The following is a 24391-nucleotide window of genomic DNA, read 5'->3' as shown; positions in this document are numbered from 1 at the left end:
ATTCTATTTTTACAAACCTACCTACCTCAATGCATATCATTTCACAGAGCACACACTTACTAATTTGATTATTACTTATAATTCTCAATCCACACACTAAATATTTCAATTATACCCTTTACTCATAACATTGTACACACACCGTATCAATTCTCCTCCACACACTTGTTGAAAATTGTAGATACTGCTATGGTTTCCGACAAACTTCCAACAGTCAAAGTGAAGTGAAGACTGTTGAAAACCTCCATCCTCCATTGAAGACTATGGTGGTTCATTTCATTGAAAAAATGGTGAATAAAGATACATTGAAGTAATCCTTTTCAATCTAAATGTTTGTTCTTTAAAAATAAATAAATAAATAGAGAAGCAAACATCAATCAAATGTCACAAAATGAAATTGCTTAACGAGTCATTATGCAACCAAAAAATCAGAAAACAAAAAATCTTCATCTTCACACAATTAGATACCAAACAACTACAAAACATAGATGAAACAATTAAAAATCAAATTGAATGATGTAAACAGTTCTAGAATTACGTGCTTTCCTTGAATGTTGATCTTCAAGTCGAATGAAATTCTTGAAGCACCGTTAGATAGCATTCCCGAGCCGTACGACTTGGCTTGAACGAAGTCAATGTTGAAAGGAAGTTTGATCTTTCTAACAAGGTCAGCTAGGAACAGAAAGGTGCCGGTGGCAATGCCAACGCTGTGTCACGTTCCCATCCCGCCCCAAGCAAGATAGCAGGCATGACCGGCCAATACTGTTTAACTACCCAAGGCCTGACAAGACAAAACGAGGTAGGACTAAAAACATTGGGACTTAAGTGGAAAATCAACTAAAGTCCATTAATTACTAAGAGTCCATCCAAAGCTGTGCATAGATCACATGAACATACAAGCTGTAGGAGAGGGTTCAAGAAAGGAGTTGAAAAATTCGAAGATCTTCGAAGATCCTTGAAGAATAACTTCGAATTCTCTAGAATATAATGAGAGGCTTAGATTCTTTAATAATCTCAACTTAGGAACACAACAACAAAGGAGATGATGGAGATAAGAGATTGGGTGAAGAAGAAGGCAAAATGGCTAGAGAATAGAATAATGGCAAGGCTCTCCCATTGATCTCCCACTTTCACTCTCAAGGTTGATAATGGAGAAGGGAAATTAGTTCTTTCCCAAGAGTTAAAAATCTCCAAAATCCCTCCCCTGTAAAGCTATGGGTGGGTGCTATTTATAGGCACCTCATGATGTAGGATGGAGCCCATGTGCAAGGCACATGGGGGATATTTTCTCTAACCACCTTGTCCGAGGGGGTGACCTCTCCGAGGAGGTGACTTCTCCGAGGAGGTGACCTCTCCGAGGAAGTGACCTCTCCGAGGAGGTGACTTCTCCGAGGATGAGAAAACCCCGAAGAGGAGATCAATCCCTCGGCGAACCCTTCTTCTTAGCCACACCTAACCAATGATCCCCAATCATCCCAAAGGGTCAGGGGTAGTCCCAGAGGACGTCCTGCCGCAAAATATTGCCGAGTCTCATGGACCCCCCGGGGTCGTGCCACCTCGACCCGGGTATAGGCTAGTTTAACCGAAGAGTGAATTTATCTCCACTCACCGTCCTCGGGATCGGGTCCTTTGTTCGAACTCCATTACGCCCATGGTTCTGGTGCGTAGATCCCGGAAAGCTCCGAGCCCGCAAGTGTTCTGGGACTCATTAACGGAGCGACTTCTAGATTGCGTTTGAATCCGTTCGAAGCCAAGTATTTCGGACCTCTAGGTTCGTGGATCCGAACCCTTTCGAGTCCGAGTGCCTCGGATCTCTAGGCTTGCTTAATACCCTTTCGAGTCCGGGCCCGAGTAAGTCTCTAGGTTCGTGGATCCGAACCCTTTCGAGGCTTAGAGCGATTCAATCCGTTTGATGGCGATAAATCTGGGCCCACCGATTCTTGGACTTGCGATAAATTCGGGCCCACTAATCTTGGGCTATTGGGCCTAAATAATTTTAGTGGGCTCAAATTAGCCCCTCTTACATTTGCCCCTTGCGTGTATGAGAAATTTTAAATTTCTCAGACATGCATACTGTCATTTCTTCGATCCTGTTTCGCATCACGTTCCCCAAAAAAAAAAAAAAACATTTTGTCACGACAGAGCCTATGGATAAAGTTGATGACGTACTTCAATTTACAGAAAAAATTAACAAGCAAAAATTTTTTTTTTTTTTTTTTTTTTTTTTTTTTTTTTTTTTTTTTTTTTTTTTTGGGGCAAGTCAGCACAGTATACACACGTATATAGAATATATTAACAGAATAGGAATATTCAAATAATAATTCCCCATTTTATTTCTATTTAAAGAAAGGCCCAAAACCCTAAATCTCACAAAATTTTTGCACAGCCGCCGCACCATTTCTCAGCCTATTCTCTCTTTCCTCTTTTGTCAGCAAGCTATCATCCCAGTCTCCTTGATGACCTGCCTCAGACTGGCTTGCAGTCCATTTGCCGAAGTTACTCTCTAATTCCTTGTCGTTCTTGTAAGATTGACGTTGGATTGCTTGGTTTTCTAACATCTGGATCCTGCGCGACTGAATTTGAGTTTGAACGCGCACTAAGAGTTGCATCATTTTCATGGCGTTCACAGTTTGTCGCTTCACATTCTGGCCTCTCACCACTCCCTGAAGCCTCACAAGACCCTTCAAAGCTCTAAAGCTCCTCCTTGCCATGTAGCCTCTATAGGCTGCTTGGATCTTGGTGGCAGAAATATGGTGGAATCTTAGAGTCGGTTCTGGCCTGTAGCTGATTTCCTTATGGTGATGCTGAACAACAGCTCTTGAAGAAGCCGCTTTGGGAGAAGCAACACGTGGTGAAGCAGCTCTGGGAGACGTAACTCGTTGAACAGAGGCTCTGGGAGACGTAACACGTTGAGAAGTAGCTCTGGGAGACACAACTTTTGGAGAAGCAACCCTAGGAGAGGCAGCCCGGGGGACCACCAAAGGTGCTGGTTTTGGTTCCTCGGCAGGCGTGGATGGCCCAATAAGTATGTTCTGTTGGTCTACTTCCCCGAGGATTTTCTCAATACTGCTCGGCCCCCTGAAGAGGGGGGGAATGAATGATTTCGTCTCTCCATGCCTCAATATTCCTCGCCCCTTCTTCTTTTCCTTGGAACTTTTCTTCTCCGATCCATTTACAGGCTTCTCCTTAGAACTGGGTATGAAAACCCTCTTGATTGCAGAAAACCAACTTCCCTTCTTCCCCATGTTTCTAGCATCACTTTTCCTCCCTGAAGAAGTTATTTTCCATCCTTCCAAACACCTTTCAGAAAGCTGAACCAGGAAAAAGAAAGCAACTGTGGAAGAAGAGAGAGATGAACCTAAAACTCTTAATTAGTTTCTCTCTCTAACCTCCCTCTCCTGAAGCACACCATAACATGCTTCTACCCTTCATAATAGTGAAGAATTTTGGGTTCAGACTCTGCTTTTTACCAAGTCTCTTTAGAGAACTTAGAATCTGGTTCTTCCTTGCAAGGTTTTTTTACTTTTTCTTCCTACTTTTCTCACCTTTTTTCTGATTTTTTTTTAATTTTTGTTTTTTTTTTTTTTTGCTTTGCTGCTTGACAAACTTTGGGCAAATATATATATATATATATATATATATTGATTATCATATATATATATATATATATATATTTTTGTTTAGAGCTCGAATTACCCACATTAGCCTTGGCTTGTGCACAATCAATCGCTGCTTCCGGCTTCAGCTTATCCGACGTCGACCACGCACGTTCGCCCTCTCAACGCAACGTGTGTGGTCTTGCCCAACCTCCACATCGCTGCTTCCGGCTTCAGCTTATCCGACGTTGACCACGCACGTTCGCCCTCTCAACGCAACGTGTGTGGTCTTGCCCAAGCCTAGCCCAGTCTTGTTGATTACAGTCTGTAAAGCCTCTCTGATTTCAGCTTAAATTTCCAGTATCGGCTTCGGACTTTACCTCTCTAACTGCCCAAATTTGTAAGTATGAAATTCGGCCCCCTCTTCCGAATGTAAATATATTTAAATATATATAAATATATTTTTGTGGCAAATGAAGGATTGGTGTTGCTACTGAAAATTTTGTTAGACTTGCTCGTCTTGAAATTTGTAGAGTAAATAAATGTTGTTGCAAAATAAATCCGAGGAAATAAGTCTCTCATATTGTATATATATCTTCTTGTCGGATAATTGATTGTTGTGGCTCCGAGAATAGTGAAATCCGATGTTGAACTTTATATACTTGATGAATGAATTCCGATATCTATATTCGGTGAATGTTTCGCTTGGAAGAATAAACTAATGTAACAGAGAATAAGAACATATATTGATGTGTGCTGATTTTGTGGACACTCGGAGAAAATAAAATGTTGATGCCGGACTTTTGTTGGAACATTGTTGCTTTATGTCGGCTTGAGAGGAATCGGCTCGGAGAGACAAAAACTTGATTGTTGCATTTTCATAAACTTGCTCAGAGTAATAAAATTGTTGTAACTTAAATAGATCATTATTATTTGTTGATATTGCCTCATTCTAATAATGCCTGAATCAGGATATGAAATTGATATTGCTCATCTCATTTGTCGGTTTTACTATTTCAGGCCAATAAATTCTTGATTGAGATCCACGACCTCGGGGCCCTTAGAACCCACACTAATGAGAGCAAGGGCTGTTCCTCGGAAGTCCGAACAGAAGCAAGACTGTCCCTCGGAAGTCCGAACAGAAGCAAGACTGTCCCTCGGGAGTCCGAAAGTAGCACACACCCTACTTTGGCAAGAAAGATTCCTCTGGAAGATAACCGAGTCTACCAAGCTTCTACCAGCAGAAGTAAAGACTGTCTCTCAGAAGTCCGAGCAGAAACAAGGCTGTCCCTCGGAAGTCCGAGCAGAAACAAGGCTGTCCCTCGGGAGTCCGAGTGGATGCGCACTTCTACTTCGGCAGCTAATGGAAGCAAAGGCTATCCCTCGGGAGTTCGAGCAGGAGACAAGGCTCTCCTTTAGAAGTCCGAGCAGAAACGAGGCTGTCCCTCGGAAGTCCGAGTGGATGTGCACTTCTACTTCGGCAGCTAATGGAAGCAAAGGCTATCCCTCGGGAGTTCGAGTAAGAGTCCACTCTACTTTGAAAAGAAAGATCCTCGGAGCTCGTATTGATGAAATCAAGGGCTGTTCTTCGGACCCGCACTAATGAGAGCAAGAGTTGTCCCTCGGAAGGCTCTCCCTCAGAAGTCCGAGCAGAAACAAGTCTATCTCTCGGAAGTCCGAGTGGAAGTATACTTCTATTATGTCAAGAAAACTCCCTTCAGGTTGGTAACTGAGTCTACTATTTCTCTTTCTTCTTTGAGGGGCAACAAAAATTGAAAACTGTTTCAAGCAACATAACACAATGAAGATATACAATGTAGAGAAAATAACTTCTAATGGAGATACATAATATGGAGGAAATAAATTTCTTCATGACATAAGAAAGATAGAACTTCTTGGACAATGTAGTAAATGCAAACTGTAAATGTCATAGATAGACTTCTTCTACGGAATGTTGAAATTTGCCCCTAGAGTTGCAAGATCATTTGGAAAGCTTTCACCAGCTGCTCGGGTTGTGGCCATCATGCACCATCATAAATAGTACACCATCTTGCCTCCTTCTCGAACTTTCATCACCTTCCGAGGAATAGGCGGACTTTCTGGTCTAGACATTGCCCGCTTACTTGACTCTGCCATCAGCTCCTTGTCATCTTTGATATCCTCCCAACGAGGAATTTTGACCCCTCGAGGCCTAGAGGTGGTGGGAACTTCTTCGACAGCCAGTTCGGTGAAGTAGATGGCATCAGAATAATGAGCTTCATGGATCTCGAAAGGCCTTTCTGTAGCCTGAATTGTCACCGTCTTCTTTCCCCATTTTGCCTTAACACACTGATGATAACTCGATGGTACAGCCCCATATCTATGCATCCAGGTCCTCCCTAGAATGATGTGATAATTTGTCTCAGAATCGATAATATGGAACTTGGTGGCCGAGCGAATTTCTCCGACGGCTAAATCAACTGTTACGCATCCGATAGTAACTCTCCTTTCTCCACCGAAGCCAGTGATGACTATCGGCTGCTTCACAATGCGTTCTTTAGAGATTCCGGCCTTTTCTAGAGTAGCGCGAGTCATAATATTGATAGAGGCTCCACTATCTAGAAAGGCCCTTTTGAACTCAACCCCGTTAATAAAAGCAGTCACATAAAGCGGGCGGTTGTGAGAAAAAGGATACTTCCGATCAACCTCGGAGAAAGTAATGGCACTAGATTGCTCTTTTGTCTTCCTCGGGATAGATCCCTCAGTCGACATGCATTCCTCATGGTGTGCCTCGGCTATATTAATGATAGACTTGGTGATTTCCGTTCTTGCCTCCCTGGAAAGTCCAAGCTGGTCAAAGAACTGCTTGAACTTTACACAGTCTTGCAAGGTTTTGGCATAGTGATCCAGATCTTTTTCCACTCTTGGAGGCTCGTAGTTAACCATCTCCTCGGTCTCTTCAAAATAAGATGCCACATAAACATGGTGTCCTCCTCTTCCGTAGTACTCCGCTCCTCCTTCTAGATCAAAGGGATCTTCGCTATGAGTCATAAATGTTCTGCCCTCTGGATCGAGAGCACTTCCATAGTAAACTTGCTCACCCTCTGGCTCGAGGATGTCGTCCAGATAACAGTCATCGTCATCAAGATTGGCGATAGCCTCAATCATTGGGCCTTCATAAGCTATCATAGCAACATTCTTGCCCTTGTCTCGGTGTTGAGGATATGGTTGTTCTCGGATGTCTTGAGTCCCTTGCTTTTTGAACCTCAATTCGTCTGCTTCGACTTTATCTCTGAAGATTTTCCTGAGAGTCCAACACTTCTCTGTCGGATGTTTCAATGTACGATGGTAGACACAAAATTCAGGGCTCTCGCGGTCCTTTTTTGATGGCATTTCTTCGACATAAGGCAATTTTAGCTCTCCGTCGGCCACCCACTCCTTAACTAGAGCTTTCACTTCCTCGATTCCACATGGATAAGAAACATTCCCCTTTTCACCATTATATTGCTTTCTCTTCTGGCCTGTATGACCTCCTCTTTGTGAATTTCGGGTATCTGGGGCAGAGGCAACAGCAACAATAGGTCCACGAGACGATTTGAAACTAGTCTTGTAATTGGCCTTAAATCCGGACTCCTGAGCCTGAGGAATGCTAATGTTCCGAGCTGCTTCTATTAATGCCGAGAAGGTGGGTAGCTTGTGATTAACTAGAAACATTTTGTACCTGCTCAATGCCCCTTCTAGACAAATTTGAACCAGATAACTCTCCTCAACTGCTTCATGACAATCCACGGCCTTGTCCTGAAACCTTTTAACGTAGTCAATGATGTCTTCACTTTCTTGTTGCTTCTCTTTACACAATGTAAGTGTGGTCACCTTCTCCGCCACTTGGAAGAACTTGGAGTGGAATTTGTTAACCATTTCCTCCCAACTTCGGACAGAGTTTGGGGCCAAATTAACATACCAACTATATGCTCGGTCGGTGAGGGACTTAGAGAATTCTCTCAGTCGGAGGACGTGGTTTGAACCATGAATACCTAGAGTCTCGATGAATCGCACAACATGTTCTCGGGCATTTCCTTGTTTGCCGTCGAACTTGATGAACTTCGGCACTGTATACCCCTCAGGGTATGGATAACTCAGCATCTCAATGGGGTAAGGCGGCTTGACGTCTGGATCAGGCAAAGAGGGTAAGGTCCTCTTGCCCCGTTCGAGATCGAACATGGCCTGCACATCGGCGAGAGTGAGAAACTGTTGAGGGAGAGCGTTTGATGGTGGTATTCCCGGGACTTGGCTTATGTATCCAAAGACTGAGCTAGGGGCGTCTTGGCCATTCTGGTGCTGCGAATTCATCATTGGTGAGGACATTTGACGATACTGGCCATCAGCGCCTATAGACAAGCCAGTTGGTGATGGGATATTGAATTGAGGCCCATAGAGTCCACCGCACGGCGCCGCTATACCGGGTTGTGCTTGCAGATTTGTTGTCGGCACCAAAGGAGGCCCGCTTGGTGCTTGGGTAACATTCACTGGTGGCGTAACAAGATTAGGTACGGGCATAGCTCCCTTTTGCGCCATCATGCTCCTTATGTTTTCCTGGACACCAGCAGTCGTTGGAGCGCCATTCATTACACCAGAAACTCCCCTAGTCACCATTGGATCTTGGCTCGGCACGCCATGGAGCCCGGGCATGGGCAAACTGCTGCCGCCTACTGTGGTTTGAGCATGTGTTACTGTGGCCGTGTTGCCATGAGCCATAGGCTGATTGGGGCCTACTTCTCCTTGGATTTGATTTTGCGCTCCGGCGGGAATAACTCCACCACCAGTTTGATTTCCGTTTGGCGCCGGTGCAAAGTTAGAACTCATCACCAACATGGTGTGAGTGAGATTCTGAAGAGTGGTAAGAATCTCTTGCTGAGTATTCTGAAGTCCTTGAATGGCTTCAAGCAAAAGTGGTTGATCTGGAGTCATGGTTCTGTCATCACCACCATTAGAGGATCCTTGTTGGTGAACTTCATCTTCTCCCGCCATCCTTGTTGGAGTTGTGTGGATTCCAGATCTCGTTGAGACCATTAACCAATCCGCCTCCCCAGCGGAGTCGCCAAAATGTAGGAGAGGGTTCAAGAAAGGAGTTGAAAAATTCGAAGATCTTCGAAGATCCTTGAAGAATAACTTCGAATTCTCTAGAATATAATGAGAGGCTTAGATTCTTTAATAATCTCAACTTAGGAACACAACAACAAAGGAGATGATGGAGATAAGAGATTGGGTGAAGAAGAAGGCAAAATGGCTAGAGAATAGAATAATGGCAAGGCTCTCCCATTGATCTCCCACTTTCACTCTCAAGGTTGATAATGGAGAAGGGAAATTAGTTCTTTCCCAAGAGTTAAAAATCTCCAAAATCCCTCCCCTGTAAAGCTATGGGTGGGTGCTATTTATAGGCACCTCATGATGTAGGATGGAGCCCATGTGCAAGGCACATGGGGGATATTTTCTCTAACCACCTTGTCCGAGGGGGTGACCTCTCCGAGGAGGTGACTTCTCCGAGGAGGTGACCTCTCCGAGGAAGTGACTTCTCCGAGGAGGTGACCTCTCCGAGGAGGTGACTTCTCCGAGGATGAGAAAACCCCGAAGAGGAGATCAATCCCTCGGCGAACCCTTCTTCTTAGCCACACCTAACCAATGATCCCCAATCATCCCAAAGGGTCAGGGGTAGTCCCAGAGGACGTCCTGCCGCAAAATATTGCCGAGTCTCATGGACCCCCCGGGGTCGTGCCACCTCGACCCGGGTATAGGCTAGTTTAACCGAAGAGTGAATTTATCTCCACTCACCGTCCTCGGGATCGGGTCCTTTGTTCGAACTCCATTACGCCCATGGTTCTGGTGCGTAGATCCCGGAAAGCTCCGAGCCCGCAAGTGTTCTGGGACTCATTAACGGAGCGACTTCTAGATTGCGTTTGAATCCGTTCGAAGCCAAGTATTTCGGACCTCTAGGTTCGTGGATCCGAACCCTTTCGAGTCCGAGTGCCTCGGATCTCTAGGCTTGCTTAATACCCTTTCGAGTCCGGGCCCGAGTAAGTCTCTAGGTTCGTGGATCCGAACCCTTTCGAGGCTTAGAGCGATTCAATCCGTTTGATGGCGATAAATCTGGGCCCACCGATTCTTGGACTTGCGATAAATTCGGGCCCACTAATCTTGGGCTATTGGGCCTAAATAATTTTAGTGGGCTCAAATTAGCCCCTCTTACACAAGCAAACTTTATTTATTTCACTTAGTCTTCTTAGTACAACATCTACAAATAAGTACATAATTCACAATATATACAATCAAAACTAAAACATAAAGTTCTTGGACCACAACTTGTGCTCTCAAAAGTAGAAAAACAAAACAAAACAAAAACACTCCTAGCTTGCTCTCTTAACCATAACAGGATCCATGGCATCACCTACATACATATAGGAAAAGGGGTGAGCCAATACTCAGTGAACAGTAATATAGTAAAATGGTTAATGAATGAACACCTGCAAGTTTAGCAAAACCAAGCACGCAAGCAATTGAACGTAGTATAGTTCTTGAAGCAAAACAAGATTGTCACATATACATAACGATGACTATTATCAAGGCATTTCGATTCACAAGACGAGGCCACAACAGGTGGCAGAGCTCAGTTAGCAAGAGGTTATTGGCCTGATTCCCAATAACAAATAAGTCCAAGATGTCATCGCACTAGATGATACAAGATTATATGATGTTTATTCATAACAAAATAATAATATAAGTTTCTGAACATATCATATATTTGCATTTCAAAATATAACTTAAAAAATATAACTTAAAAAACATAACTTTACTACACTACTACTCACAAATGGCTCGGTTTGACAAGATGTTATTTCCTTCCAAAGCTTGACCTATACAAAACAAGAACGAGACATTGAACTTTCTAAACACAAAGAAATTTAATCGGTTTTGACTTATCTATTCATTATTGTTCTAACTCATTTTAGGTTGGTTTCTAAATGCATTCAATCTTTATTAAGGTTCAAAACGCGTATAAGGATGTTCGAAGGAAGAAGGAAGCGAAGAGAAAAGAAAACGGTTTGATGTCTTGCAAACTGCACGTGCGGTGGTACAGGGCCGCACGTGCGGAACCCTAGCCGCACGTGTGGGGGTACATGCAATTATTTCAGTAGCTAAAAGTGGGTTGGGGAAGGACTGCCGCACGTGCGGAAAGCCCCACCGCGCGTGAGGTGCTGGGTAAAAACCTGCTGCCGAGAATACCTGTTTGTTCTAAGCTTATTCACTTCCACTTTCCAAGCTAGGTTTCAAGCCAAAACACCCAAAAACATGCAAAATCAATAGAAAACATAAAATTATAGTTGTTTTCTAAATCAAAACATCAAAAACATGATGAGATTTTGAGCTAGAAAGATCAAAACTCTTAATTTAACTCTTTTTCTAACTTTGTCAAAACTTCTCTTTTCTTTTGCTTCAAAACATGGATTAAAACATGAAAACTCTTGCAAATCATAAGACTATATGAAAGTAAAGGATTCAAATGCATCAAGAACACCAAGACTTCAATCCAAAGAGTGAGTTTTCTAAGTTTTCTAACATTTTTCCTTCCTAACTTAACTTTTCTTCTATCTCTTCTAAGTTCTTCATTTCTACCTCTTTTTGGTTCCAATTTCTTCCTATTCTCAGATGTTTGATGAGTTTACTACAAGATTTAGAGTTGAATTCTTACCTTAGAACCCTTCTAGGTCGGATTTTTTTTGAGATTCTTGAGTTTCTCCATTTTCCCCCCTTTTTCCTTCTTTTCTTCTACTCTTTTCTTCTTCCTCCCGATTCTTCTCACCGTCTCCGGCAAAATTCTATTTGTTTGAATTAGCAATTAGAGGTTTTATTATGTGTAGCTAGGGCAAAGGTTGAAACATCTCTAAACCAATCATATTGCTCACTCAGGCTTACTTAATCTAAGTTATACTTGCGTAACTAAGTTGATTCTTAATTCTTAATAAGATTCCCTAATTATATTAAATTAATACTAATCCTACTTAGTAGTATAACACATAGCATGAAAAGGTTAGATTTATTAGACTAAAGTCTTTAGGCTCCTCACTTAAAGTGTAGGCATATCCTATGGTTTTCAAATCAAGCTCTAAACTACCCCCTAACTCAAAATTCTAACACATAACAAACAAGTTCCTAACCTAACTTTTCTTGCTTCTTTTCCTTCCTCTCCTAATACTACAAATCTCAAATCACATAAACATATGACATGTAACATGAAGGTATGAGCAATTTAATATCAATGATGCATGAAAAGTGTGGTAGTCACACGCCGACAGAAGGGGATGAAGAGACGGCGTTAGTGGTGAAGTCATCGGTGATCTGAGAGGCGAGATCGGAGACTCGTTGGGAGATTTGGTCTTCGCTAAATAGAAACAATGGAAGAAGTGACAAACAATGAAGAAATTCGGATTTAGTTTTTTTTTACTCAAAAGATTTACATGATTTTTTTTTTTAAAAGATGTATGTTAAAATCCACCTACTCTCCACCTACTTCACCCACTTAAACCTACTCCACTAAACCTAACCCACTACACCACTACCACCTCACCTACTCCACTAAACCTTCACCCACTTAAACCTACTCCACTAAACCTAACCCACTACACCACTACCACCTCACCTACTCCACTAAACCTAACCCATTACACCACTACCACCTCCACTTCACCTACTCCTCACCTACTACACACTCACCCTCTCCTATATATAGGAATCATTGTAACCATAACATTAATATCAATCAATAATACAATTCTCTATTTCTCTTTATACATTAAATTTTCTACATGGTATCAGAGCAAGGTTAAGCACTTAGTATTTTTCGCTTCACCGGCGGGCGGCAACCTCGCCTTGGCCGCCCGCCGGACCTCAACCTAATCTGCTAGAATTTTCTACACATACCTTGAAATTTCTTCGAGTCCACCACCACTGCCTCTCCTCTCACTGTTGTCCTCCCATACACCATCGTCTCGATCGTCTTCATCTACAATGTTGCAGTGAAGGATCTCAAGCGTGGTTTTGTTGCATCCAACTCAAAGGATGATCCAGCCAAGGAAGCTGCAAATTTCACCTCCCAGGTTATTATTATGAATCACCCGGGTCAGATTGGTAATGGGTATGCTCCAGTTCTTGACTGCCACACCTCCCACATTGCTGTCAAGTTTGCTGAGATTGATCGTTGATCTGGCAAGGAGATTGAGAAGGAGCCCAAGTTCTTCCGTGAACATGCTCTCCTTCCTTTTACTCTTGGAGTGAGGCAGATGATTTGCTGCTGTAACAAGATGGATGCTACCACTCCTAAGTACTCAAAAGCAAGGTATGATGAAATTGTGCAGGAAGTCTCTTCCTATCTGAAGAAGGTTGGTTACAACCCTGACAAAATTCCTTTTGTCCCCATCTCTGGTTTTGAGGGTGACAACATGATTGAGAGGTCCACCAACCTCGATATGATTACACAGCCCAAGAGGCCATCAGACAAGCCTCCTCTTCTCCACATTCTTGATAACACCAACAGCAACAGTTTGACGCATTTATTAGAGAAAAGGTCCAAAGGCAGCTCCTGTCAAAGCTGATGCTCAGCAGGCTGTACCACCTATTGAAGTGCCAGCACTATCCTTGCACATGGGGGGCACCCACTCATTTCTTTATTGTTTTCTTTTACTCACCCATGTGACCCACGATGCAACCTATACTTTTTCTTTTCTTTACACTCTTGTTCCCCACTTTCTTTATTATATATATATATATATATATCTCTTTTTATTATATTATATTAAAAAAAAAAAAAAAAAAAAAATCTTCATCTCTCCTCCGTTTGATTTCCAACTCCATTATTTTTATTTTTATTTATTTTCTCCAAACCACTTTCCTTATTTCCTCCATCTTTCATTTTTTGATTTCAAATATATTTTTATTATTTTTTCTTTATTTTTCTTTCACATTCTTTTTAATCTTTTTCCAATTCCCTTCATACCATATAGCTTTGCACACCAAATCATATTTTATTCATCTCAGGGATCAATCCCGATCACAATTTTACAAAAAAAAAAAAAAAAAAAAAACCAACAAACAAACAAACCACCACAACACACCCGCACCCACAGTGGGATTTTTCTTCTCTACTCTGCTGCAGGTCTCTTCTTCTTGCTTTTCTCTTGGGTGTCCCTTACCGGCGCTGCCTCCATACTACCCACTCCACCGAGCACGTTCCCTCCACCCTGCTCCTCCACTACAGCATATGGTGGACCTCCAAATCGGAACATCACGGTAGCCTTCCGCTTCAGCTCCTTGTTTTCCGCCTTCAGCACACTTATCTCTGCTCGCGCATCCTTATACATGCGCTGGAGCAGAGCCAATTGGCCGTTTAAATGCTGTACCTCATTTGTCCTACTCTGCAGCCGGTGCGACAAGTTTGTGACTGCCGTCATCGTCTCCACACAGGACTTCAAAGTATACTGATTGGCTTCAATGTCAGTTTGCACTGCCATTTTTTGCTCCACAGACCGCATAAGAAAGTTCAACGGAGCAAACCCTGGGGCGCTTGGTTGAGGTTCACTGGCCCCCGCACCAGTTATCTCTCTTGTTGACTCGTTAAGGTCTGGAAAGAGAGTGAGCAGACCACGGGAAGACGAAGCCATTTTCTGGAAAACAGAGTGTTACAGAGTGTCTCTCTCAGAAATCTCTCTCAGAAAACAGAGTGTTACAGAGTATCTCTCTCAGAAAACAGAGTGTTACAGAGTATCTCTCTCAGAAAACAAAGAGTTTTTCAGAGTTTTTCTAGCAGGTTTTTGTCTCTGCTTCCAAGCCTCAGCCTCCGCTTCGGTTTATAAAGACCATGACAAAGAGGCCGACACACGTTCTGTCGATCACGTGCATCGCCGCGTGTCTGGCGCACCTTTTTATGGCACGCCTTTTGAAAACATGGGCACGCCTTTTGATGGCACGCCTTTTTATGGATTGGACACGCTTTTTGATGGCACGCCTTTTGAAAGATTGGGCACACCTTTTGAGGGTGCGACTTTATAAGGGTCCGACAAGACTCTGTAAACTGTCCCGACATTGATTCCGGTTAGCTCCTTCAAGGGTCCGACAAGACTCTGTAAACTGTCCCGACATTGATTCCGGTTAGCTCCTTCATGGGTCCGACAAGACTCTGTAAACTGTCCCGACATTGATTTCGGTTAGTTTCTACAAGGGTCCAGCAAGACTCCGTAAACTGTCACAACAACTGTCACAACATTGTCTGCTACAACGGTCCGACATGACCCCATAAACTGTCTTCTACATCAGTCCGACACCGCCATCCAGTGTCCTCTACACCGTTATGACACCCCCATACAGTGTCCTCTACAACATTATGACACCACCATCCAGTGTTTTCACCAATGGTCTGACGCGACCATACAGTGTCTCTTATCCTCTTTTATTTTTATGTATTTTCTTGTTTTGTTACTCTCTCCAAACTCAAGTTGGTTAGTTCCTATCCCCCTTGAGTTTGCGGGGGGCTGTTAAAATCCACCTACTCTCCACCTACTTCACCCACTTAAACCTACTCCACTAAACCTAACCCACTACACCACTACCACCTCACCTACTCCACTAAACCTTCACCCACTTAAACCTACTCCACTAAACCTAACCCACTACACCACTACCACCTCACCTACTCCACTAAACCTAACCCATTACACCACTACCACCTCCACTTCACCTACTCCTCACCTACTACACACTCACCCTCTCCTATATATAGGAATCATTGTAACCATAACATTAATATCAATCAATAATACAATTCTCTATTTCTCTTTATACATTAAATTTTCTACAATGTACACAGAGAATATTTTGATATAATATTATGTGTTGGCGGATGTCCATTATAGTCATTTTACATTAGGGTACAAATTAAAATAACATTTCATTAAGTGTGTACACTGAGTTAAGTAGGTGTATAAAAATAGAATTTTCTCCTATCTACCACCTCTTTCCTTATTCATTGCCTTCGTTTGCCTATTTCCTTCATTGTCCTACCACAACACCAATAAGTTCATAAACACCCAAACATCTCTTTGTTTGGTTGAGTTTCATAATTTGTTTTTTTGAAAATTTTTCAAAAATTAGTTTTGTGAAAATATCAAAAATACTTATTATTTTTATATAATTTTATTTTTTAAGGAGGAAATACTTTAAAAAATCAACAATATATTTTTTGGATCAAATTTGTTTCTAATTATTACAAAAATATATAGAATACAAATGTTGAAAACTCAACCAAACAAACACTTTAACTTGGTCATATTTTGAGCCTTCTGCAGACTAATTGATGTTCTGCGGGATTACTGCAGTTGTCAGACTGTTTGTTTGTGAAGGCCAAAGGATTGGAATGATGTTTATTGTTTTGGGATTGGCTTCTCTCCAATCCAATCACGGACTGGAGGGTGCTGTTGGACCCGTGAAGGCCCACCACGGGTCTCATTTCGATAATTCGAACCGTTCAATATATAAAACTTGTCGAGTACTATGTGCCTGTAAAAAATCACGTTGATAGGATATCGATAGCTATTTTATCGGATCAGATTTCTGTCAATTGTTAATTTTTTTACCGTCCATTTTTTTTATACAAAACTTATTTGATTACGTAGCTATCAATATCTGATCAACGTGATTTTTTACAAATATATAGTACTTGACGAGTTCTACACATTGAACCGATCAGATTATCAAAACGAGACCCGTAGTGGGCCCCCGCAGGCCCAATAGCACGCTCTAGTCTAGACTGGAGGGTAGCCAAATCCTATGGTTTTATTGGACAAAATTGTTGCTGTTTTCCCACTTGACTTCAGTCCCAATACTGAAATGCTGAAAGATGTAATTTCAAGAGCTTTCCTAAGAGAGGGAAGGGAAGGGAAGAACGGGCCTGCGCACAGCAGATGCCGTATACTTGCGTGACAAAAGGAAAGCGAGACCCTACCTCTTTTATTTTGTTACAAGACTCAATTCTTTTTTATTTTTTATTTTATTTTATTTATTTTTTATAATTGTCCCTTAATTTTATTAATAGGCTCACATATCCACACATTTTTGCATATTTAATTTTTGTTTATACATTTATTTGAAAATGAATATTATGATGGAATAAAATTTATACATAAACAAATATGCATTAGAATGAAATTTATTTATAAACAAATATATATGCACTTGAGAATGAATATTACGATGGAATGGTCATTGTGTTCCATTTTATTTTAGTGAACAAAATAGAACATAGGAAGGTTTTGAAATATTTATCAGCAATTTAAAAAATAAATCTAGAAAATTTGAAATCAATTAGTTAAATAATATTAATACCTTACTAAGTTGGTAAATTATGAAACAACATTTTGGCATTGAGAATTATATAAATATTAATCTTTTATTCTCTACAAGTGATACACAAAATCCAAAAGTAAAATATTTTGAAGAAACAAAAATAAAAATCAACAATCAAATTTGATTAGTTTGACTAAGGCTTGGATTCTCTCAAGTTGACCATCCAACTTGAGAAAGCGTTTGAGCTTAGTAGGCCCATTTTGAGGCTGATCTTCGTGATTTCGACTGTTCACTTTTTAGGACTCGATGAGTAGAATATTTACACAAAAAAATTAAGATAATTAAATATCGATAACTATATGTTTGAATCACATTTGTTTTAAGAAAATTGACGACAATTATAAATTCAAGAATAGTCATCTATTTTTTTGTAATAAAAATGTGATTTAAATATATAGCTACTAATGTCCGATCATTTTAACTTTTTGCATAAATATTCTACTCAACGAGTCCTAAAAAGTGAACGGTTTAGATCACTGACCCACTAAGCCCAAACGCTTTCTCAAGTTGAGATGACCAATTCGAAAGAATCCAAACCCATTCCGGACCCTTTAATTAATGGACAACCAAAACTAATAATAAAAGGCACAGCAGTTCCTACTGCACATTAAGCAGTAGTAACCCCCAACCCTTATCAAGTAGTGTGCTAAAAACCCAACAAAAGGATCTAGATCGTATGATTTTAATCAATAAATATCAAGTCGGGCACCAAATGGACATGTAATAATGTTCCCTATCGCATTGATTGATTTGATTAATTGGAAATTACATGTCTTTTTCACATTTCAAATTTCTAAGTCTTCTAACATCATCTAGATCTCACATATCTAACAAAATATCATTTAGTTTTCTCAGATTTGACCCTTCTTCTGTCTAGAGAATGAACTCTTTACACTAGTCCTCTAGATCTTTTTCACATTTCAAATTTCTAAGTCTTCTAACAACATCTAGATCTCACATATTCTCAGATTTGACCCTCTTCTATCTTGAGAATGAACTCTTTAAACTGTCCTCTATGAAGATCTAGAGTCCCTCTCTTATCTCTCCTACTTCCAAAGCCTCCTTGACTTAAGAGTTTGATTCTTTTAGTGTTGTCTTTGAGCACCGATTGGATGTGATCGGTTTCAAACCACAGTTCGATTGAGATTGGTTGAAATGTTCTCCAGCACAATGTTGTCAGTTCAGGTGACGGTAACTGGAAAACCTGATCCGATCCTTTCCGACCATGAACAACTCAATAATTAGTTTATTACAAATTCTATCTCTCCCTCTATACCCTTTTTATATTACCATTCCACTCATTCATAATTCTCATGGAGAAACAAGAAAACACTGAAAGCTCTTCAACATGACAAGAAGAGAGGAAGAGTGTTGCACGCCAAGACCCGCTTCTAACACTTCCTAGAGAGAAAACAGGTATGGGGTTTACTTATATTTGTATCAAGGCTTATGGTGCCATCGAGAACAATCAAGCCCATTACCTCTTTTCAGCGACATTTCCAAGCACACGACACCAATATAATATTGGCTACTACCCCAAAAGCAGGCACAACATGGTTGAAAGCCCTCAGCTACACAATAGTGAACCGTAACAAGTATGCACTCGCAGAAAGCCCTTTGCTCACTGCCAACCCTCATAAGCTTGTTCTTTTCTTTGATTGGGATGTCTATGCTAACAACCCAACCCCAAACCTTGAAGACATTGCCAAACCAAGAATCTTCCCCACCCATGCACCATATGCTACGCTGCCAGACTCCATAAAAGATTCCAGATGCAGAATTATCCTTTGGATGAATTTATCTCTTACTGGCATTCAGCACCAAACTTCAGACCCAAACCCGTGAATCAATTTCATTAGATGAAGATTTTGACATGTCTTGTAGAGGGATTAGATTGTATGGACCCATTTGGGATCATGTGTTGGGGTACTGGAAAGCAAGCCAAGAGATGGCAGATAAGATACTGTTCATGAAGTATGAAGATATGAAAGAAGGACACTACGAGTTCTTGGGCTTCCCATTTACTGTGGAGGAAGAGAGACCAGGGGTGATCCAAGAAGTAACAAAGTTGTGTAGCTTTGACAATTTGAAAGATTTGGAGTGAACGAGACCAGCAAACAACGCACTGGATCTGAAAACAGTTCCTTTTTCAGGAAAGGGATGGTCGGCGATTGGGCAAATTATCTGACTCCTCCAATGATAGAATGCATAAAGAACCTCATGGCCGAAAAACTTGGGGACTCTGGCTTAACTTTCAAACTGTACTAACTACTTCTATTGCTATTGTAATACTTATGTCACGGATTCCACTTTCCCAATTCTCTCATCTTTGATTTTTAAGAGTTTTGCAAATATTTCCTTTTTCAGTTGGACAAGCATAAGCTTCACTAAGACGGGAATTTAGGTGATGCAGAATGCAAGAAGCTCAAGGAAGAGTAAATTCAAAGAAGTGGCGATATTTGAAAATTGGAATGGTTTAAAGGAGAAATCAATAGGAACCATACATAATCATATTTCTCATATTATTATAATTCTATTTTATAATTATTTTTATGTATTCTAGAATGTTTAGGCGAGGGGTATTTTTATAATTTTATATTTGCCTACATGGGCAGTAGGGGTCGCCCATGGGTCGTCTTGTAAGTCAAGTTATTTAATTAATCTTTATTTTTGTTTCTTATTTAGTTTTAAATTAGTTTTAGAAGTCAAAGATATTTTAGTAGTTTTCTGTTTTAGTTCTAATTGATTTAGGAAGTTTCCAAATTCCTATGAAGCACCGACACGTCCCTAGGCCTCACGTACGAGTGTCGGACACGGACACGCGTCGGACACGCAGTAGACACGTGTCCGCCACTCTCTCTAACGTATCCCTTTTTTTTTTTTGAAATTTTCCAGTCGGACACGCCATGGACACGCCGGGACACTCTCCAGACACGCGTGAGTGGATCGAAGAAGCCCTAACTGTTGCAGAGGAGACAGAGGAAGAGAGAAGGAGATCGATGGAGACAAATAAAGAGAGAAACCCTAACTGTTGCAGAGGAGACAAAGAAAGAGATCGAAGGAGACAGACAGAGAGAGAGAGAAAGAGATCGAGGGAGGAGATGAGATAGAGAAAGAGGGAAAGAGAGAGAGATTGAGGGAGAAAGAAGCCTAACCTGTCAATTGAAGAAGCTGAGATGATATTCTCCTTCTTCTTCTCTTCGTCTTCCTCCCTTTCGTCTCTGCTTTTCTGACTCTCTCTCTCGCTCTCGTCTTTGCTGATCCCTCTCTCTCAGTCCTTTTTTTTTTTTTTTTTTTTTCTATTTTCTCTTCCCTCTTATTACCATGTCTGTCTCTCCCCCTTTATTCTTTTTATTCTTTTTTTCTCTTTTATGTCTTTCTTTTGTAAATAAATAATATAAATAAATACAAATAATATATTTATTTTTTAATTTTACATATAATAAATAAAATAAATAAATAAAATTAGTATATATTTTTTAATTTTACATATAATAAATAAAATAAATAAATAAAAATAGTATATATTTTTTAATTTTACATATAATATATAAAAAATATATATATATTAAACGTGTCCTCAGCGTGTCGTGTCCCCTATTTTTTAAAAATTTGCGTTTTTGCGTGTCCGTGTCGCGTTGTGTCGCGTGTCCGTGTCCGTGCTACATAGCCTAATTCTATATAAAGCCATGTAATCCTAATAATTCAATAGAGTTAATATTTTATAAAAATTTGAGAGTTTTGAAGTTTCTTTATGGTTTGTGTAATGAAATCAAACCCTAAGTGTGATGCCTAAGGGATTCTAGGAGTGATTCCTAAATCTATCTTCTTCTCCATCTTTCCCTCTTTTATTTTCTGCACTTTTAACAGCCCAAAAACACTATTCACAGGTACTGTTCGCAGCCCCTAAACAGTGCCAAAATCCTTTCTTTTCACACTTACCCATTATTTACCCTAAACAAGCACTACTTGCCCCCTATACTTTTTTGGCAATTTCAGTCATAAAATCCAATTAAAATCAGCCCCAAAGCCCAAATTTGCAGCTGCCCTAATCATCCTACATCATTAGGCCTTGCTGGTTTGGCCTAGTTTGGGAAGATTGAAAAAAGACAAAAAGTCAAAAAGTCACTATCCTATTTAAGTCACATCATCTTATTTAAGTCACATCATCTCTCTAATACATCACTTCAAACCCAACCCAAACCCAACCTATATTTCATAAAAAGTCAAAAAGTGCACTTATTTAGTCTTCCCAAACTAGGACTTTATGTTAAATTGCTAATGTGTTTGTGACCATTGTTCTGTAACCTTCTTGTGTTGGGTTTTGTCTTCAATTGTTCTCCAAAGTGTTCAAATGCCTAAAGTGTTTTTATTCATCTTTCTTAGGCCCCTCTCTCTCTCTCTCTCTCACACACACACACACACACACACACACACACAAATTAATCAAGACACATTCACCCACACCTACATTCAAACCCAGATTTAAACCTAAGCCCCCTTTGAAAAGAATTTGTGGTAATTGAGGTGCCTAATCAAACATGTGGAACCAGTTGTCAATGCAATTAATGAATAAAATAAACATCTACAAATAAACACTATGGGAATTTAAAACTTTCAAAATAAGATCATTTTTTGCTAGGATGCTAATTGGTGGGTTTTCCTTGGGAAAACAGAGCATGCAAGATTTTGAAAGAGAAGACAAACTGACTGGAATAAAGGTAAATAATCTTAATTAAGTTTAGTTTTTCATCGAACTAGGAGAACAATGCGCGGCCGTCTTACTTTGGTTCTCATCCAACCTCTTTTCCATTTTGCTAATTCCCAATTACGTCTTTTAGCAGCAGTTGAAACTCAAGCATAAATAATTGATTCAGAATATGAAATGGTTCGCTAATGATAACTTGTTTTACTACTTATTTGGTAATTTTTATTCTAGCATAACTCTAATTAGGTACTCTTTCAGGGCTTAAGATGGGTCACAATAAGTCCTAAGCATCTAACTCCTGAAACAATTTACAGCATCATTTGCCATTGTGTATCATCACAAGACGAGACCCAGAAAAGGATTCAAATTAACCAAATATCAACAACATTGTGTTTCCAAAACAAGCACCTCGAATATAGCAGTGACAAGTCAAGCCAAAGTGGAAAAGAAAGAAAAGAGATGTATTATTTCTTCACTTGCCTTGTACATTGGATGGAAATAGGCCTCCGAGGTTGGCATCCAGCTCATGACAACCACACAAACTATACATAATAGGGGAAATATCACATCAGTGGGGTTTTGAAAAAATAATTACAACTCAGTTAGAAACTTTATAAATATTAATAATTAAAAATGTAAACTTTTTCATGAATATGTATTTTTTTTTCCACTGAATTTTACAGGAGTGTAATTACCCCTAAACATTAAGCAAGTGGTGTTATGACAGTTTTGTGACCTTTCAATAAGCATTAAGCACTACAACATTTTTGTGGTTTTATTATATCAGACATAAAGAATAAAAAAAGATGCAGATGCAGAATAATACTAGGCAAAAGAAAAAAAAAAAAAAAGAGTATAAAGCACATTGAGTATCAAACAAAGTTGGGAGAGGCTAGTAAGAGATAATAAAAAATATATTACCTTTATTCCTTTCAATATTGTTGCTGCCCCTGAATCACAATGTCAGCAGTGGGTGAGACTAGGCTCTCAATATAGGTATGTGAGTCAATACGGGCACAATTGTTATGATTCTTGGGATTGCTATATGTACCATCTTTTGGATTGTAGACAAGTGAATATGACCCAAATTCCAGTAAAATTTCACAATTCCTCAAAATGCAGAGTGGAATGGAACACTGATAATTCCGTGGATCTGTCAGCAAAGGCATTGCAACCAACTTGGTCCAAAACTCTCTCATACCAAAACCCTTCATCACCCATACATCAGCACGAGTTCCACGATAATTACAGAGTACACATAGGCACCCCCCTACAACACCCAAGGCCGAATAAGAACAACCATCTTCATAATCAGGTTTCATAACCTCCTTATACGTCTCCTTCGCTAAATCAAGAGAAACAATAATCCAAGAGTTACTTAAATCATCACCGCCCTTCACGGCCCAATGGAGCGCCCCATTTGCAAATTTACCGGAATCATCAAAAGTAATAACATAAGGAAACTCCCCAATCCTCCTCCAAGAATTAGTCCTTATACTATACACATTCACTTCAGTCCTATACGAAACCTGACTGCCGAGACAAAACATCCCCACCAACTTGTAATCATCAATAGACTCATCATAACCAAACCCAAATGATACAAAGTAACATGACAACATTTTGATTTTAGGCAATCTATTGGATTTTCTAGTAGATGGGTTCCATAGAAACACTGCATCATCTTTAATAGCTACACACACCAACCCATTACAAGAACCCACAACCCGATACAAACTATGATGGATTTTCGACGGGTAATTGTCAAGCCCAGCTACAGTATCAAATTGCTTGCACAAAATAGAGTCAATAGAACATGAATTGAGATCAATTTGGTGGCGAATAGAGGTTATATTGAGATGGGTTTTCACGAATTGGGGATGAGAAATCAAAGAACACCACGATTTGCAAACGCACCTGAATTGCAGCACAAACTTGACTGGAAGTCTAGAGAGTATTTCGATGATGAGTTCCTGCGGAAGTGGGTTTGAAGAATCTGAGACTGGGTTGGAGGTTTTGAGGGTTTTTTTGTGCCTTTTGGATTCTCGTTGATGAGTCGAGTGGCTTTCGATCGCCATAGTTGGAGTGGTGGTGAAATGAAGAGGATATGAAAAGCCTAGAAATTAGCTTCAAAGCTTTGGAGCCTAGACACGCAAGCTGTTTGGTTGGGGATTTGGAAGAAAGACCTTGTTTGGATCGCCATAGTTGGAGTGGTGATGAAATGAAGAGGATATGAAAGGCCTAGAAATTAGCTTCAAAGCTGTGGAGCCTACTAGACACTCGAGCTGTTTGGTTGGGGATTTGGAAGAAAGACCTTGTTTGGAATAAACTATGGCGACAATATGGGAGTTGGTAAAACAATTAATTTTTTAAATTTTTTTATATAAAAATAGTCAAAAAAATTTAATTTTTTATTAATTTTTCAAAATATCATTATTTTAGTAATTTTTTTTTAAATTTTTATGAAAAAATATGTAAAAAAAATAAAGAAAGTGATATAATAATTTATAATAATATTTTTATTTTTTAACTAAAATATATAGTTATCGAACAAGGTTAAAATGTATCTAATTTGAAATGTAAGTGTATATTTTATTTATAATTTATCTATATTTTTTTTATTTAGAATGATCTATATAAATATACTTTTTAAATTTTTACG

At 40.0% G+C, this 24391-nt stretch overlaps 1 protein-coding gene and 1 pseudogene across 6 annotated transcripts; both read right to left on the bottom strand.

The window, feature by feature from the left end:
- Positions 1-375: 375 nt before the first annotated feature.
- LOC114307372 (F-box/kelch-repeat protein At3g23880) lies at positions 376-24028 on the bottom strand. Of its 5 annotated transcripts, none has more exons than XR_014335261.1 (4): positions 22651-24000; positions 22210-22271; positions 10439-10483; positions 376-781 (listed from the first exon to the last, which is right to left on the bottom strand). XR_014335261.1 is itself a non-coding variant. In XM_028252781.2 (2 exons), exon 1 carries the CDS (start codon positions 23805-23807, stop codon positions 22662-22664), a length of 1146 nt encoding a protein of 381 aa, XP_028108582.2. In that variant the 5' UTR covers positions 23808-24024; the 3' UTR covers positions 9820-10017; positions 22651-22661. The 5 variants fall into 5 exon arrangements, 1 of the variants encoding a protein (XP_028108582.2); XR_014335258.1 differs by lacking the exon at positions 376-781 and adding an exon at positions 9820-10017; XR_014335260.1 differs by lacking the exon at positions 10439-10483.
- Positions 2346-3576, bottom strand: LOC145795076 (protein IQ-DOMAIN 13 pseudogene; annotated as a pseudogene). Its single transcript, XR_014335262.1, has one exon. The product of XR_014335262.1 is annotated as a protein IQ-DOMAIN 13 pseudogene (transcript).
- Positions 24029-24391: the final 363 nt, after the last annotated feature.

The sequence above is a fragment of the Camellia sinensis genome, chromosome 7, assembly GCF_055761805.1.
Source record: "Camellia sinensis isolate YWXY chromosome 7, ASM5576180v1, whole genome shotgun sequence".
In the NCBI taxonomy this organism is placed as follows: Eukaryota; Viridiplantae; Streptophyta; class Magnoliopsida; order Ericales; family Theaceae; genus Camellia; species Camellia sinensis.
This window is presented reverse-complemented; position numbering and strand designations above follow the sequence as displayed.